At 43.6% G+C, this 18842-nt stretch overlaps 1 protein-coding gene across 1 annotated transcript in view; it reads right to left on the bottom strand.

Moving 5' to 3' along the window:
* Nucleotides 1–18842, bottom strand: part of SETBP1 (SET binding protein 1) — a 360671-nt gene that overhangs the window by 93802 nt on the left and 248027 nt on the right. The window contains 2 exon segments of the mRNA XM_055323892.1: nucleotides 6128–8947; nucleotides 8950–9586. Coding sequence (XP_055179867.1) covers nucleotides 6128–8947; nucleotides 8950–9586 — 3457 coding nt within the window.

Genomic DNA, 18842 nt, shown 5'->3' on the forward strand with positions numbered 1-18842 from the left:
TTGACTTCAGCCAGTTTGCACTAAGTATTATATTGGCACGAGCCTATGCTACAATCCTAGCAAGTATTCAGTCTCATCACTTGTTCATTTATAGAGTGAAAGAGATGGGTTTCTGGAGGGTTCTTCCGAAGGCACCACCATCCTCATCTCTGCCCAGTGACATGCTAGTCTATGGAAAGTGCTTTATTGATTTCTCTAGCCAGAAAATGCTCTATGTTGTATCAAAGCCAAGTCTGTCGAAACTGTAAGTTCTCTGCACCCACACCTGAATCTGCATAATTCCCTAAAGCCACAAAGGTATAAATAAAAACTTCCAACAGGACAGTGGAACGTTTGCCAACTGTAGGAAGATAAATGGCTTGGGGACTTCTTGCTCCAAAGGCAGAATGGCTTGATTTCTGATTTTAATGTGGAAAAAGAGATGCTGGGAGTCTAAGATGTTTTTCTTTCATTGCCAGAAAGTTATGGGTCACAACATTTAATTTGATTAATTCCTGGTTTCCAAGAGAAAACCTTAGGAAGAACCTTGGGAGGCCCGATAAAATAAGTATGTGCAATTGTTAAGACAGGAAAGGAAAAAAAATGACTTCCATCAGAGCCCACAAAGATTGTTTCCAGTCCCAAACATGGGTCCCCAGAGGCAGCCTGGAAACCAAATTATTGTCAAATAGATGCTTACCTTTTACAACAGCTCACAGCAAAAGAAAACATATAGCTTAACATCTCTCCCACAACTCACCTTTCTAGTTATCCCCACCCCCCTTTTATTCTGTCTCTGCCTTCCCCTCTCCCTGATGCTACGCTTCCAGGTCTGAGCTTTTCTACCAATTAGATATGTATCATCGGGTGAGTCACTTGACCTTCATAAGCCTCAGCGTGCTCATCAGCAAAATGAGGTGTTTATATTACATTGTTAAGATTCTTTTACTTCAGAGTCTAAACATAAATGCAAGCCTGCCGTGTCTGTTCCCATGCAATTGGTCGCACAAGTGCTCGAACCTTTTTTCTAAGGTGATAGCTATGGCTTCAATATACACAAGGAGTGAGCTAATTTGCTGATGGGGGTCAGGTATGGAGAGTGCCACCTTTTTTGAATGGTAAGATCAAATGGCTGGAGGAAGTAGCTGGAGCCGAAGATGAATGGGGTGAGTCACATAATTTAATACACGAACCAGAGGGATCTGTTTTGAAATTTTATTGCACAGCTAATTAATTGGCCAACTTGGCCAATAACTTGATCATTCTCTTCCGAACTGCCCAATCTGTGCATGGTGTGCATGTGTTTGCACTCAAATGGCATTGTATACATTTGAGACTTTTAGAATCTGAGACTGTCAGGTCTGATCAGAACTTTTCTTACCACAGTCTCACCTGGGAAAACAAAGAGTGAAAAAGATGAAGAGGTCTTTCAGCTAGTTAGTATAGGAGACAAGACTGGGCCAGGTGCTCATAATCCTGTTAAACCACACAGCAGCCATTAGCTATTTTATCTTTCATTTCCTCCCACAGGATGACCCAGAATTCAACTTGGATTAAGATTAAACAGATTACACTTCATCAGCTTTTTACTTTTCACTCTTCCTTTTTTCCTGCCCTTAACTTTCTCCTCCCATAAGTCCTCTTCCTCCTTCTATTCCATTTGTAGAAAATGTTCCCCACACATGGTTCTTTTGTATAGTTTTCACATCATTTCATCTATGTGGTTAATTCCCTCATCTGGATGCCTGCTTGGAGAAGAGTTTTGTGTTATTTTTGTCTTGGTCAACCATTTCCTGCCCATGAATGACAACAGAGACTGCTTCCCCAAATGCCCCATGGTGCTGATAAAAGGAGCTGGCAAAAGGCAAGACAGAAGCCACAGGGAAAGGTAGAGTCACCTATGCTCAAGGGAAACCAGCAGCTACATAGCAGGATTCTGATATCTGAGAGGTGAGCTCAGGATTCATTCTCAAAATCCATTCATCATGAAGAGAGTACCTGACATCTGGGGGCTCTGGATGGCCACCTTGACTAATAATGGCATCAGACTAAGAGGTAACATAGGTAAATTGACTTTTTACTGTTTCTCCAATATCTGATGGGACTCTGGATAGCAGTGGTCAAGATGTCTAAAGTTCCTGGCATAATATTAGATCAAAGTATGCAAAAATTATTCCTAAGTGGTCAATAGGAAAAACATCACTCACACTAGAAACCCCTTCTACACCTAAGGAGAAGCTGGCTTTGGGACCATATGGCATAACTCTGACTATGTATTGTCAAACTTGGACAGGTTTGCTCTTCTGGGAATCTGCAGGTCAGTACACAAGAGATGGTGATATCTGGAAGGAGAGAGGCACACGTGAGGGCCCATTAGGCTTCTTCCAACTTTGGGAGACTGTAGATGGCACCTTCCCATTACTTATCCATTAATTGGTCCCAGGCAGCATTTTTATAAGTGGAGATTTAGCAGATGGTATCCATTTAGAAAATAGGTCAAAAGAGTCACTGCCTTCTGAAACAAACAAAGCAGAAGGACTAAAACACAGAAAAATGGCAAAGAGTCTTTGTGACTTCTAAGCTCTAGGTGTGTTGTAAGGGGGCTAACAAGACACTGCATCCATCTGTGGGGCTGGTGGGTTGGAGAATGGGTTTTCCAAGCAGGAAGAGGAAATGGAGCGTGCAGCTAAATGAAATCTCTAATTTCTGTCTCCATAATGGTAATGACTTCTATATGGTGTCTTCTATCAGCTCTTATCTCAGGGAATGCTCAGTCTTCCCCTGACTTAGCTACTAAATCTGGTCCTCAATGGGCTAAGGGATGACATCTCTACATATGCTATATCTATTTCAGAGAAGATTAGCTCATGTGAAATAGGACATTGAGATGCAAAGGGAGTGAATCCAGAGTGAGAAGGAAGAGGTGGAGGGAGAGAAGTTGTGAGAAATACTAATGCTTTTCTTTGAGCAGGACCCTCAGCATTATCCATAGAAGAGACAACTTGACTCAGGTAAAGTCTCTGGAAGGTCTCCGGTAACCTCACTCCACTTGCCTCCCACCTTTGAATGGGATTTGGTGCACTTTGGAGTATGTCATATTAAGGTGTGAACACTCTTCAGGGAGACTTGACAAACTCTGATATTGAAGCACAAGTGCTACTAAAGATAGGTTTTCTCCCCTGATGCTTTGGAGGTTCAGAAATAGGGGGGGCATTTAGAGTATAGGCAAGAAGAGGCCAAAGCTTGGAAGGGAGGGGAGTGATCAAGATTCTGATCTGCTCCAGTAAGATATTCAACAAGATGTGCAGGGACAACAGACATAAGTCATATAGACATAGAAACCACCAACGATTATGATTCACTAAAATGTTGAAGAACAAATAAACTTACGTAACACAGAGATAGGCACAAAGCAGTAGTGAAAATAACTATGAGAACTGCACTGCAGTAAAAACACAGATGGAAGCCTGTCCCTGTAGATATTTCCAGGGGGATGGCTAGGAAAGGCTGGGCCATAAGGGGGTCCTTTTACAATGGTTGGAAATTGAATAAAGGGATGTCGTCTTTCCTTAATTACTCTCTCTGCAATCATCACGTCATCGCTGTGGAGATGCCTTAGGGAAAGGCATGTAATGGGACAATGGATGTGCATCTGAGAGGAAGAGCTATGGTGGAACATATGAGTACTGAGCTGAGAACCAGACCTCTGTGTTCTAGACCTGGCCCTTAGCTACTGGGTGGCATGTGGTCAAGCTGCAGTGCAGTGGCGAAAGCCCTGGGCTTATTAAAATCATAAGTAATGGCTTTCTAAACCTGAGCAGGTCACTTGATCTCTGAGCCTCAGTGTCCTGTGTGTAAAATAGGAATGAAAATACCTCTCTCCTAAGATTGCATGGTGTTACGAGGAAATGCATGTGAAATGGTTTGGAACTGAAAGACGCTATATGAAAGAGGTCTGGCTCTATCCTGTCAGTTACAGATGGCAGACAGCACCCTGAAGAAACAGAATGCCATGCCTAAGGGCACACATAACAGAGTTGGGCCCACATACCCAATTTTTAGGTTGAATCCAGTTTTCCTTTATGACACTGTTATGAAGCCTGTTTCTTTCCACCTGATGTGGCTGGATGAAGAATGGATGAAAAGATGGGGGGAGGAAAGGGAATTATGAAGAAAGTAGTGGCCACTATGTGAGTGCCAACCCCAAGAGAGCTGTTTGGCCAGAGGGTGGGCACCTTCAGAAACACGCACAGGGATCAGAGATGGATCTCCAGCTGGGAACCTTCATGAAGTCAACCAGCACTATGCGATCCAGTCCACCCACAGAAAAATCTTGCTAAGACTGCTGAGAAACCTAATGAGCAATAATGGAAAGAGATTTTGGCTTCTGAGATCTCACTTCTCAGGTCTGTTAAATTAGGATCCCTGCTGGTAGGTTCTTAGCAATAACATGTCATCATCACTTTTTTTTTCTTTTCTTTTCTTTTTTCTTCTTCTTTTTCTTTTCTTTTCTTTTTCTTTCCTTTCTTTCTTTCTTTCTTTCTTTCTTTCTTTCTTTTTTTTTTTTTTTTGGCTAACTAGTGCCAAGAAAATATAAAATGTAAGAAGACACTCTTGTCCATGGCTGGTTTTGGACCTGTGGATCAATGTCACCATACTGGAAGAGAAAGCAGTAGTTTTTCTCATGTAAAAGTTTTATCTAGCAACTCCTATCCAAGTGGCTTAATTTGAGCTTTGCATAAAAAACAAGTACCTTCAACAAAGTCTGATTATGAGGAACAGAGAAACCCCGATGAAAACATCCTCTTTGGGCAAACATGAAGTGTGGGCCATTTATCACCTTTGGCAGGAAACATGACTGTTAATTGGTCTCTTCATTAACCAAGGAGAATATCTACCACTATAGCAACTCACAAGCTAGTGGCAATTTGGGGGCAATCCTTAAGTGGTTTCTAACTCATAACCATATTTCTTCTGAAGTCTGCTGGCCTAGAGAAATGACTTTAATTCCTCATGAATAGACTGCCCTCATCCTCACTAATAACGGACTCCCCGGGAAGGAAGAGGACAAGTAAGGGGTACACATCACAAACAGAGGAGACACCCTATACCCAAACCTGAAACAGGGATGATTCATCTTTCAAAACCAGGCTACGTCCAGAGTGCTTTGTATTATCTGGGGGTGGGGGAGCAGGAGAAATCCTTTTAGCTTCTGCAGCTCCTAGGAAAGGAGCTTCTATTTTTTTCCTCCTCGAAACTGTTCTGTTCCAAAAGATTCTTATCAATTACGTGTGGACAGGGACAAAGGGATACTTACGCACAAGTGTCAAGTTCTGTGTCAAGGAAGGTCTGTGTGGGTGGGAAAGTTAGCAAGGAAATTCCACCAGCAACTGACAAGGAATGAGCTCTTTCTAGTAGCAACCAGTACTTCAAGTTTAGAGATTAGCGGGCAAAATCGCATTCCCAGTGGACATGCCAAGAGACACAGCAGTAAGGTCCCATGGGGGCAGGAGGCTTGCAACACCTTTCTGCCAGGCTCCCTCCCCTTCATGCAGGGAAATGATGAGCCAGGGTTTCACTCTGGGGGTCAAATGCCCAAGGACAATAAGAGGACAATATAGCCTGGAGCAATGGCTACCTCATTAGGTACACTTGAGGAGTCACTGGTCAGTAGCTTCCAATGGCTCTGTTATAGATGCCTCACCTAGGGTGTGTGACTTCTGGAGGTGGCATGCCAGATAAATTAGGTGTCACGCCCATCCAGTTTTGACATTCTTGGGATCTTGGCATTTTTTAGCGAGTTTCAGAGGTTTCTTTCCAACTAGCAAACTGCACCATCAGATGGGATGAGGGCCTAAGGATAGCACCTTTAATAAAAAGCATAAACACAGTGGGTGTGGTTGTAGTCTAGGTAGCTACTGGGGTTGTCTCTGGACCCACAGTGCCCAGGTGATGACTCAGAGAGGAAAGACAGTAAATACCAAATAAAAAATATGTATCCAGTGTGCGAGAATGCCCATTTTCATTCAGTTCCTACCTCTTTTCAAACTAGTGAATGTAATGTGCCAATGACAGCAGACAACTGGAGCAGAGAGCCCAGCAATTAAAAAATAAGACAGCCTGAGTTTGGAGAGAAATGAGGCCTTACCTGGAGACAGGGAGGAGTCGTAAGAACTTCTCTCCTTGCGGTTCATCTTGAAGGCCTGAATGTCCTTTTCCCTGTATGTCCCAAAGCCTTCGTAGCTCCTCCTTTTACTCCCGCTCATGTCACTGTCCCACTTGTCATTCGAAGGGTTCATGTCACTGAACACGTCCAGGCTCTCGGATCTGGTGCTGCCACCATCCCCACCACTGCCAGAGTACCTTTTTGTGCACGAGTCTGCAGGCTCACTGCTCAAGTCACCTTTGTCCTTGGCCTGTGTCCAATGCTGGGCATCAGAAAGTGACAGTGTAGACAGGGTGTCCACCTCAAAGTTGTTCTTAGAGGCTTTGTGGCCGGCTTCACTATGCTGGTGCTTCTGCTTCTCTTTATGCTTATTCTTCTCGCTCACTAACGGGAGCTCCTTGTCTGCACTACTCAGTCGCTCGCTCAGGATGTGGCTGGAGAAGCCTGTGGCTTTGCCTGCGAAGAGACCACTCAGGTTGTCATGGGTCCCTAAGATCCGGTCTTCCTTGTGCTTATGCTTGTGTTTGTGTTTTCTCTTGTGGAGCCGACCGCCGGACAGACTGGTACTGCCAGCCTTGGGAGGATTCAGGGATGGCTGTATGTCACCGAGGCCCATGGCGACAGGTCCCTGCAGGTGGACCCCATGCTTTGCTTTATGCTTAGCCGTACCAGACATCTTCACGTGGGAGCTTGTGTGGAACTGAGGTGGTGGCACCGTTGGCCTCATGAATGGGGATGCCGCTCCTAGTGTGTGCGACAGGTACAAGGGAGCTGGGTACTGACTGTAATAACCAAGGTTCATCATAGGCATTGATGTGTAAGGCATTCCATAGGGTGCATAGTAACTTCCACTGGGAATAGGGTAGCTGAACCCTTGTAAAAAAGGCACCTTTGTCATGGTGTCATTGGTTTTTGCAGGCCTACCACGCTTCTTCTTTGACTTCAAGTCTGAAGTCCTACGAAGATAGAGCAACGGGTCATACTGGATATATGGCACCGGGTAATAGTGATCAAAATTAATCCGAAAAATGCTGGGATACGGATTCTCGTGGTAGAAGGTGTAACTCCGGTGGGAGATCCTGAACACCTGGAACTTGGTGATGAGCTCTTCCAGGTCTGCCAGAAACTGGAGATCATCACGATTTTGCAGGCTTTTCCGTTTCCTCTTGTGCTTTGGCTTCTTGAGGCTCTCGTGGGCCAGGAAGTTGTCCACCATGAGATGCTTCTGCCGGTGGCCGTGCCGGGTCTTTGTGCTGGTGTCAGACGGAAGGGTCTCCGGGTTGTCCAGGGAGCAGAAATCAAAAGAGTACCTCCGTCGGGATTCTGAACTCTTCTCCGCTTGGTCAGACGTGCTGTTGTTGTCTGTCCCGATGCCGCTGTCACTCGGGATCGTCTCCTCGCTGTGCGACTCACTCACAGGTGACAGCGTGATTTCCTTGAGTGACCCAATCTCGCAAAGGTGGGAGGGTGAGTTGGCCATCAGCCTGGGCGGAGACAGCTTCCAGGCTCCACCATGGATTCCCTTCTGGGTTTTGGTTGGAAGAGCACTGATGGGCTGGAGATTTGGCATAGTTTTCAACTCGGAAAAGTTGGTTTCAGTGCTGGCGGGGCTCAGGTTGCCATTGGACCCACCTAACTGTGTGGCAAGTGGGTGCATGGCTGCTGGTGAAGATGCCACAAGAGACTGAAAGTTGGAAGGCACGGCTGGGACATCCGGCTGGCCAGGGACAGGCCTGGGGTGCTTGATGGCTGTTTTGGGTTCCTCGGACGCGGGTGGCAGCTCTGCTCTCGGCTTCCTACCCCGCTTCTTGCCAATGTAGATGGTTCCCCTCTTGCTGACATTAATCTGCTTGCCCAACTTGCTCTCAATTGCCGCTGCCCCAGGGCTGGTCTCAGGGGGAGCTTTAGCCTTCAGGGCAATGCTGCTGGAGCAGGACAAGATCTGGTTCAAGATATTTTTCCTCTTGAGTGTTTTCATCTTATTGATGGTTTTGATGGTCTTCTTATCCAACACCCCAAGCTTTCCAACTTTTTTGTGAAATTTCATCTCACTTATAGGCTTGTCCTCTCCCGGCACTAGTTGGGCCAACTTGGCTAGGCTGCGTCGCCTCTTTCTTTTCTTTGTGCCAGGGAACTCCCGGCTGATGGGGCTGACAGGACTGGTGGAAGTCCCCTCGTGAATCGTCTCAACCGTGAGCAGGGGCTGCTTCTTTGGCCGCCCCCGCTTCTTCTTGACCGGTGTGATCACAGTAAGACTGTCTGTGTTGGTGTACAGAGGGCTGGATGGGGTGATGGGGTAGGCAGACGGCGGTTCCACCATCAGTTTATCAGAGGTGGCCATGACTGCCTCCCGAAGCATACTGGTGGGCTTTGGTTTGCTGCATGTCCACCTCCGTTTTGCGGCAAATTTGGGATGCTGGATTTCCGGCAGCTTTCTCGAGGGAGAGTGATCCGTGCATGTCGGAGGCGTCATGATCATGGGTGGCTTCCTCTGCTTAGACACACCTCCAGGAATGACTTTCTCGGCATTTCCACCTGTTTCAAGGCCAACTGAGGGGGACTCGCTCTCCATCATTTTACTCAACTTAGGGACACGGGGATCTTTCTTGTTTCCCTCAGTGTTAGAAAGTATCCTGTTAACCACTTCACTGCTCATAGTGATTCCAGAAGCCAGGGCTTTCTCTGGCATGATCTTTTCCACCACTGCTTTGATGGACTGTCTCTTTTTCCTCTTATGGCTGGTTGGATCTAGACAGGGTGCTTTGATAGGGATAGTAATCCGGACATGACTCGAGTCATTTTCGGATTACTGATAGAACTCACACCCTGCCTGGCTGGTGATGCCTCTTGGGCGTTATCTGCGGGGTAGCCTTCCCTTTTCCCTTCTGTATTGTCAAATGCTTTCTGAGCATTCTTGACCCAGTCCAGGTCTGGATTTGATATGGTCTGACTTATCACATCTTTTTTACTGGACTTTTTCTTGCTGCCTAGAGTAGGTGGTTCTGGGGGCTCCTTTGCAACTCCTCCATCTTGATCTACCAAAGGTTGAAGCCCGTTGCACTCTGCAGAGCTGCTAGGTGCAGCTGGTGAGCTGTGGCTGCCCGGGGATGGGACCACACCTCCCAAGAGCAGATCTTTGCTGCTGTTGGACAACTGACTCCATGTGCTCCCTGCACTGCCTTTCTTACCCTGGGCCTTTGCAAAGGAAGCCATGGGCTCAAGAGCAGGGATCTTGCTGGTGCTTGCAGTTTCTCTGCCAGACTCTGGACTGATGAAACAATTCTGAGTGGCAGGTCCACTGTCAGAGTTGGTGGACCAGTCCATGTGGTTCTGGCTGCTGCTTTTTTGCTGGTGCTTTGGTTTTAAGGTGTCACTGGTGACGTCCTGTGGGAGGCCTGGGTCATAGTGGAGATTTGAATGTTTCTGTGGCCGCTCGTAAGCCTGGGGGGGGGGGCGGTGAGTGGAGAAGGAGAGAGGGAGAGAGAGAGAGAGAAACAAAGATGAGCATGTTAGAGCTCTTTAAAATTCAATGTCAAAAGGCTTAATTATTTGAAAGTTGGAAACAGCCACCTTTGATTCCAGAATGCTTTTAGAACTTTTCTCATTTGCACAAGCAAAAATATGTTGTACTGATTTGGAATATTATTAAGGATGCTTTAGTTGCTGTCTTCATTGCTCCTTCCTACCTCCCCCCACTCAAGCAACAGGAACTTTTACCTATTTTGGTTGAATGCAATGTTGGAATAAGAACTGTTTAGAAAGAGATCAGGCCCTGCAGGTCACTTAGCTCAGTGCTTAATTGTAGGCATGGAAAAGCCGAAACTTGTACAATAGCAAGTCCTGCTCATGGTGGCAGAGCCCAGGAGACTTTCTGACTCCCTGGTCCCTTCGCCTAACTCAAGCTGCCTCTGATTTCTGTCCCCCCTTCCCCTCCAACTCACGTCTTTCCCTTGCTTCCTCCTACTAAAGTTCATTTCTGTTTGCACTTTACCCGGGAGATACACATCTCTGTGCTAAAACAAGTAGCTCCTTGAGAACCACCGCAGCAAGGAAACACAGCGCGAGCTGGGGAACTGAGGGGGACGTCTGAAGAATGTGTGGGGCCACGGCAGCTGTTCATGGACACAGAGAAGAAGAAATGAAGCAGGAAAGAAACGCAAAAGACCTCTGATCCTTCTGACTCAAGGAGCAGCTTGGGGTTTGGGAGTTAGCACTCTGAGACACCCCAAAGCCTGGGTTAGGCACTGACTGCTCTCTTGACAAAACTAATGGACAGTCTCAAAAGGAACCTTGAGTCTCCTGGAAGAATGTGCCCCCAAAAAGCACATTCAAGCCTAAAAAGTCATTCAAGATCACGACCTTTTGAACTTTGTCAGCTGTGCTTTCCCTACATGAATTCTAAAGGAAAGTCTCCAGACTCTGGCACTTTCCTTAGGACTGACTCTTCAGTTGGGAAAGGCAGGATATGTGCTAGAGGCCTGACATAACCAGTGTCTACAAAATCACAAAGGCAGTGGATAGTGAACACATTGTTTTGAGACATTAAAACTTTTTTTTTTAATGATACATTCATTTGAGAGAGAGAGAGAGTGAAGGGGGGGGGAGAGAGAGAGAGAGAGAATGCACCAGTGGAGAGGGGTAGAGGGAGAGAGAGAGAAACTCAAGCAGACTCTATGCTGAGTGTAGACCAGACACAGGGCTCAATCCTACCACCCTGAGATCATGACCTGAGCTGAAACCAAGAGTTGGATGCTTAATGGACTGAGCTACCCAGATGCCCTGAGACATTAAAACTTTTTAATGTAGGTGTGCTAACATCATCTCAGATAGATTTTAAGCCATGCTACCATTACAAAGATGCATTCCTCAAAGTTTATTGTAAGTCCTGTTTTATACACCCAAATAGTAAACGTATAGGATGCATTATCCTAAGATTTGTTAAAGAAGGGAAATACTAGTAAAATGAAGAAAGTTTTGGATAGTATCTCTATTGAGAAGTAAATGATGATTGGCTTAGTGGATTTAGGAAGTTTTAACCTGTAACCTGTATCTGCCTTTATCTATGTATCTATCCATGAAGCTACCATCTATCTACACTGATCTATTTGCCATTGATGCCCTAGCATTTATGCTTCATTAGAGAACATTTTTCATAGTCCCTATTAAGAATCAAAGCAGAGGTGTCAGAAAGCATTATGGGTCAAATTCAATGCAGTAAAGCAAGCAGGGTTTCCTTCACTCTAGTTCCTCGAGTCCCTGGGGTTATTTTTTGCCTCCCTGATTTTGTGAAATCTGGTTTATACTTCTAGTATTGGACTCAGTTTTTTGTTTTTTAGATTTTATTTATTTTATTTTATTTTATTGTTTTTAGATTTTATTTATTTATTTATTTATTTATTTATTTATTTATTTATTTGACAGCAGGAGAGCACAAGCAGGCAGAACGGCAGGCAGGGGGAGAGGGGACACAGGCTCTCCGCAGAGCAGGGAGCCTGACATAGGGTTCCATCCCAGGACCCTGGGATCATGACCTGAGGTGAAGACACATGCTTAATTGACCAACCCACGCAGGCGCTCCATGGACTCTGTTTTTTAAGTATCATGAGAGAATCTTCCCAGGCTAAGCCTGTAAGTTCCCAGGAGAAAATTAAGACCAAAAAATGTATTTACTTTTTTCTTCATCTTGCAATGTTTATTTTTTATTTTTTTATTTTTTTATTCATGAGAGACACAGAGAGGGAGAGAGAGAGGCAGAGACACAGGCAGAGGGAGAAGTAGGCTCCATGCAGGGAGCCTGACGTGGGACTCGATCCTGGGTCTCTAGGATCACACCCTGGGCTGAAGGCAGCGCTAAACTGCTGAGCCACCCGGGCTGCCCTCATCTTGCAATGTTTAGTGGACACCACCATTACCAACATCTACAGAACTAATCCTGCCACTTCACTTTGCCGGCTAGGCATTACTGCTGTGGACGTAGGCTGCTGTCCCATTTTCAAAAAAAAAAAAAAAGAACACAAAACAGAAATCTTATTCACAGCATAAAATATTGAATGGCACTTATCTTTTATGAATCAGAACTTTGCCAATTTGTCATTTGTGCTTTAGATTTTAGTTGGCACTGTGTATATACTCATAGGATGACAAGTCCACAAAAAGGCCTAGAAACAAACTTTCCTACTCTTTAGGGCAACAGAATAATTGAACACTCATATTAGAACATTTGTGAGGGTTCATGGTGGCACTTATTCAATGTCACAGTGGGACAAAAAAAATCTGAGTTACTGTTCTGGATCCTGGCAAAGCAGGACTTTTAAGTCACCCTGTTTTTCCTGCTCCCTCAACCCCACTTTTCTAGATCTGGTCACTGGGGCTTTATAATGAACCTGAATTCTTGGTTCCTGGTTCTCACAGTTTTGTTGTTGTTGTTTTCTATTGCCCCCTCTTCTTCTTTTTGGTACCTAGAAGAATCCTTTATTACCTCTCTTCATGGTCAACTCAGCTTGATCATAGGGAGGCCCCCTACCTTACAGAAATACTCCTATTACAAGTTTTGATGAAATCACATAGGTCATCTTTGTTGTATTTTTAGCTTAGTTTTAATTTTATATTTGATTCATGCATTAATCAAATTAATGCTGGTTTCCCTTTCTAGCCTGTATACACCATCACAGAAGTACCAAGCACAGCACCTGGCAAATACAAGGCATTCAACAAGCGTTTATTGAACGAAGGAAGGAACACACAGTTCGCTACAGGTATTTCATTTTGTCAATAGTGAGATTAATCCCCTGTATATTACAACATATTGTCTGCAAACAGAGTTACCCCTCTGGCCTAATTTCTTATGTCATTCCTTCTGCATGCACCACTGTCTCTCATAAAGACATCCATCACACTCCTTCTAATGCCATGTGCCATTTATTTGTATACTTTTCTCCCTCTCCTAGACTGTAAGTATGTTGAGGTCAGAGACTCATTTACCTTATCCGGTGTGCCCACTCCAAAGCAAACCACCCAGAAAGTTCCCAGTCAATGTTTGTTGAGTGAATAAACAAAATCATGTTTGAGATGCCTTATTACCACAACAAAACATGTCGCTGCACACAGAAGACAATAAACTGCCAACCCTTCATTTGATAGTGGAGCACTCAAATGCATTAGGTGTTGAACAACAACAACAAATCCTCCCCTAATACTTAAGGACGAAAGGCATTTGCAAGGTAACTCCTCTTCAATGCAAGTTTTACTGTTAGTTCTCCTTCATCTCCTGTGAATTATTTCACTTTCCAATTAACCTGCCATTAGGGAAGGCCATGTGACTGTCAGAGGGGTGGGTTTCACTCCACAGCTGAAAGGTGGGGCCTGCTCACTTACACCCAGGGCAGACCAGCCGCAAGTAATGCAGTTAAGTGTGCCTGGTTCCATCTGGACACTGCCTGAGCTCATTGTTTCTACCATTTCAGCTGCAATTTGCCCTGCTGAGAGGGCTCCGCCATCAAAGGGCAGGGTGGACAAAAGGGAAGCACAACAAAGGATCAGGACTAATAGGGGGAAATGGTGCTTTAAACCCAGCACTGAGATGGAATGCAGAGAAGGGGCAAGGGGGTCTGAGAAGAAGTACTCTCTAAGGGGTCCAGGAGAACACGGTATTTTCTCCAGCCTTGGCTGATGGCTATATCCCGTTGCATTTCACGGAATCCCATTTCTTCATCTGTCAGCCATGACATATTATACACACAATGGTGAAGCTGTCAGTTCCAATATGTCCTTCACTGAGAATTGAGTACTTACTCCACAGAGACAGAGATGGACATGGCAAAACAGGCCCCTAGCTCAATGCTGGCTGGGGCCAGGAAGGAGAAGGGGGGTGTTCAGTCTCCCCTCTCCCTCCTTTCCAGTCCTCTGGGATGGGATTCCCCAAGGGGGTTATTGGCTGGGGGCTTTATTGACCCGCTTAGCACACATTTCCATTTTCCTCTTAGATTCTGTGTCTTTTTGCAGATAAGACCTTAATCTTTAAGGCCTCCATACTACCCTCTGTCCATAGCAAAGGTATTGTCTAATATGGTTACCAAATAAGGGAAGACCTGATGATATTCTACATTGGGCTGATTATTTTTGTAGAAAACTTTTAGTGCCAACTAAGCTCAGCATTATCTCTTGGCTATTCCCCTACTCCCATTAATTGTTTGTGAAACATACAGTCTTTTTTTTTTTTTTTTTGCTTCTTAAAGATTCATTTATATTTGAGAGAGAGAAAGAGAGGGAGAAAGCACATGAGTGGATGAGTGGGGGGGGTGGGCAGAGGGAGAGGGAAAAGCAGGCTCTCCATTGAGCTGGGAGCCTGATGTGGGGCTCAATCCTAGGACCCTGAGACTAGGACCTGAGCTGAGGGCAGACACTTAACCAACTGAGCCACCGAGGTGCCTCCACACAGTCATTTTGAAGGTGTGGCTTACTTTTATAAGAACAGTGCTTTCCATGCTCATTGAGCCTAGATGATAAATGTTCATCGGTGAACCACCATTTTGAAAACTAGACAGATTTCTTTCCTAAAGGATATGTTTATGGAAGCAAGTTCTTCTGGAATGTTAAGAATTATTTTGTAAAGTAGATAACTATCTTCTCCCCCACAACCAATGTACCATAAATCTTATACATTTAAATTTTCTACAAGTTAGATTTTTTTAAAAAGCACTTGATTTTTGTCTACTTTGAAAGCAAGCATTAGATCGCTGCATAAAAACTTGAAAAATCCATAAAAATGGGAAGAAAATGAGTCACCCAGCCTTATCTATGGCTTATCTAAAGTAAGGGTTGTCGCAATGAGAGAAGAGGGCTATTTGGGTCTGAGAAAAATCATATAACTCATCAAAAATCAAGCATGACTTTGTGGGAGATAAACTACTCTTTTGGGTTAGCTGTGTTTGTGCTACTTTCTGCTGACACTGATAATTTAAATTTACTGTTTGTGAGATATTTTGCTTTACAAGAGTAGGAAAATATGCCTGGGTATGAAGGAATGAGGGGAGCTTTAGCTCTTAATTTGGCAACTGGTGCTTCTCAAGATGTTATCCTGGATCACTGTATCAGAACCATCTAAGTTTATTAATACAGATTCCTGGGTCCCACAACAGATCTACTAATTGCAATCTTCCAAGGTGGGACCAAGAAATGTGCATTTTAAGCATGCTCTCCAGATAATTCTGATGCACAATGAAGTTTTAAAAACACTAATCTAATGTTTTAATACCATAATTCCTCTGGGGTGGGGCTCTTCTGCGGTTGCTATGACATCTGTAGCACTTTTTTGGTGGTAAATATGCAGAAAAAACCACCATAGGCCTGTTAGGATATGTAATTTGGCACCACTGAGCATTCTTGTTTTGCTCTCTGAACTCTGTAATTTACATAGTAAGAAACTCTAACATGGTATCCTCTTTAGGTGTTCCAAGTACACTACAAGGTGAGGTTGGCACCACTGAGCATTCTTGTTTTGCTCTCTGAACTCTGTAATTTACATAGTAAGAAACTCTAACATGGTATCCTCTTTAGGTGTTCCAAGTACACTACAAGGTGAGGTGGGTCAATGGTATGAGTGGATGAAAGTACTGTCCCCCAAGAAAGAATTTGGAATGCAAGTGTTCATGATCTCCCACCATGGGATTTCTATTTCCGCAACTCATGCAGGCTCTGGGGTATCCTGGCATTAATCTCTGAGGCTCAAAGCAAGTGCTCAAGCCTGTGTAAGAACTGAGCATGGGAGACAAGGAATGTAACCAGAAACTGTCTGATGAAAGGTCCGCAACATTGGCTGTACATTAGACTCATCCAGAAAGCTTCAGAAAGAACACCATGCCTAGAATCTGACCCAGATCAATTAAATCAGCATTCTAGAAGTGGGATGTGAACAGTGGTACTTTTTTCAAAGCTCTTGATTATCCCAATGAGCAACACAAAGTTGAGAACCCCTGGATTATATCAAAGACTGGGGGTCTGGGTTAGGAACTAAAGAGGTTCTGATATTATCAGATGTTCCACTTCAGTGGTTTTCAGATGTGTTCCACAGAGTCCTATGATTTTGTAAAGACTTTTCTGAACTACAGCCAGTGGATAGGGCAAGAGAGATACTTCACATCATTCTTTTGACCTTCAAATAAACAGAGTGATCTTACAAAGGATTTCATTTAAGATAGTGAGGTAGGGAAAGATGGTTCTATCATGTAAAGAACTTTGAAAATGAGCCTTTAGGCTCATGAACAGGAAGAATGCATATACCAGTTTCCATTGAACTTGACCCCAGAAGATTTCTCCTCAGCACAGTTCATTCCTGTACTTGCTAATGGTAGGTATAGAAGAATGGTGCTAACTACAGTATTTGAACCATGGCCTTATAATCCTTTGATTCCATGGACATTATGGACTGAATGTTTACATCCTTCCAAAATTCATATGTTGAAACCCGAAACCCCAAAGTGATGGTATTAGGCAATGGGGCCTAATACCATCTGGGAACACAATGTGATAAGGGTAGAGCTTTCATGAATGAGATTAATGCTTTTATATTAAAAGACACCCCAATGAGCTCTTTTGTCCTTCACTATGTGAGGACATAGAGAGAAGGCCATCTAGGCCATCTATGAACCAGGAAGCAAGCTCTCACCAGATGATGCATCTGCCAGCACCTTGATCTTGGACTTCCTAGCCACCAGAACTATGATAAATTTGTGTTGTTTGTAAACCACCCATTCATGGTACTTTGTTATAGCAGCCTGAACAGAAGCACTACCCAGCTCCTAAACAGACACAAAGTTTCCAATTGCATATATAAAGTGAATGTGTCCTCATTTCCTGTCATATGAATTGCCCTGGGAAGTCACCTTGATTTAGTTCCCATAGGAACCATTCCTGATTTACTATTTGGGGGCTGTTTTAAGTGATACTAATGCACTCCTTTTCCTGGGGGTGATAACAGCTGGTGCAAAGACAGAAGCCCCTAACATATGCCTGCTTGAGTACATGGTGATTCTGCATAATTTAAAATGATCATTGACTTCATTCCAGCCACAATGTTATAATAGGTATTAGGCTTACCCTTTCCATAGAAGCAAATATAAAACTGAACAAAATACATGAAGCAACTGTTTTCAGGCATAGGACAATAGATAACATGTGCTGTGATTCTGGAGAGAAGGAAACCCATGAGGCCCCTATATCCCTAGTTTTTTTTCACCTGGGAGCACTTTCTGAGACTGGGCACAGAAAAGTAGAAGCCAAAGATCTGTTATCTCATTAGGTGAAAGAAACAGAGATCAGAGTTTTAGGCTGAAGGAACTAGGATTTGAGAGACAGGGTACCTGAGAAGAGAGAGCCATATAGAAAAGAAATCCCAAAAACCTTTATAAAGTTCTTCTTATGTCTTTGGCCAATTTTTAATTGCACTTGAGGGCAAGACTCCATGAAGCCCAACAGAGTTCAGCTACTAGGGGGCCACAGTGGAACACAGAGTCCTGACATCACTAGTATCCCAGGATACTAGTGATGTCAGGACCTAGTATCAGGCAGTGTTGAATTTCTGCTTAGCCAGAGTGGGGCAACTTTAATGAATATTCTAGAAACTCAGTTGATATTCTAGAAATGGTACTCCTTAAGAGTAGGATCACTCTAGGTCCATAATAGGAACTGTGTTAGCTCCTCCCTAACAAAATCTGAAAAGAATCCTCAATAGGATAAAGTGAACTTGCCAGTAAATTAACTCCCTATCAGAACAAAAGTCAAACTCTTTAAAGGAAAACAACAAAATCCAGTATCTTTACAATATAGTATCTAAAATATCCAGGACACAATTCAAAATGTATTAGACAAGAAAAGAAATAGGCAAATGTGAATCACAATCAGGAGAGCAGAGATAGAGCCAAGGCTCCCAAAATAGTCATTGTGAAAATATTCAAGTATTGAAAGGAAAAGATGAACATAACTGATGAACATGGGGGATTTCAGCATAGAGATAGCAACTATACCAAAATAACCAAATGAAAATTCTAAATTAGGAAAATACAATATCTGAAATGAAAAATTCACTGGATGAACTTAACAGCCTATGGGACAATGCAGAAGAAGAGTTCAGTAAACATGATGGGGAGACAGTAGAAATGATCCAAACTGAAAGAAGGGAGAAAGATGTAAAAAACAAACAAAAAAACCAAGGCTTTAGTGTCCTGTGGAAGAGCACCAAGAAGTCTAACATATATAATTAGCATCCTGAAAGTAGAGAAGGAGAATAGTACGTGTAGATCCAATAGCTAAGAAGCTCAATAAACAGAACAAACACACATAAAAACCATGTCTAGGCACATTGTAAACAAATGGATGGAAACCAAAGATAAATATTTTAGAAGCAGCCAGAGAATTAAAACATAAAATCATAAGAAAACTATTACAAAAATAATGTCTTTCTCGTCAGTAAAAATCAAGCCAGAAGACAATGAAATAACATCTCCAAAGTGCTAAAATAAAGACAAAACAGTCAACTTACATTTCTATATCCAGTGAAAATGTTCTTCAAAAATGAAGGCAAAATAAAGATATTTTCAGATAAATAAAAGCTGAGGGAATCAACTGCCGACAGACAGAAATTGAAAGAAATGTAAAAGGAAGTTGCTCAGGGTAAAGGGAAATAACACCAGATGGAAACTCA

Source organism: Nyctereutes procyonoides, unplaced genomic scaffold, assembly GCF_905146905.1.
Source record: "Nyctereutes procyonoides isolate TBG_1078 unplaced genomic scaffold, NYPRO_anot_genome, whole genome shotgun sequence".
NCBI classification, from domain to species: Eukaryota; Metazoa; Chordata; class Mammalia; order Carnivora; family Canidae; genus Nyctereutes; species Nyctereutes procyonoides.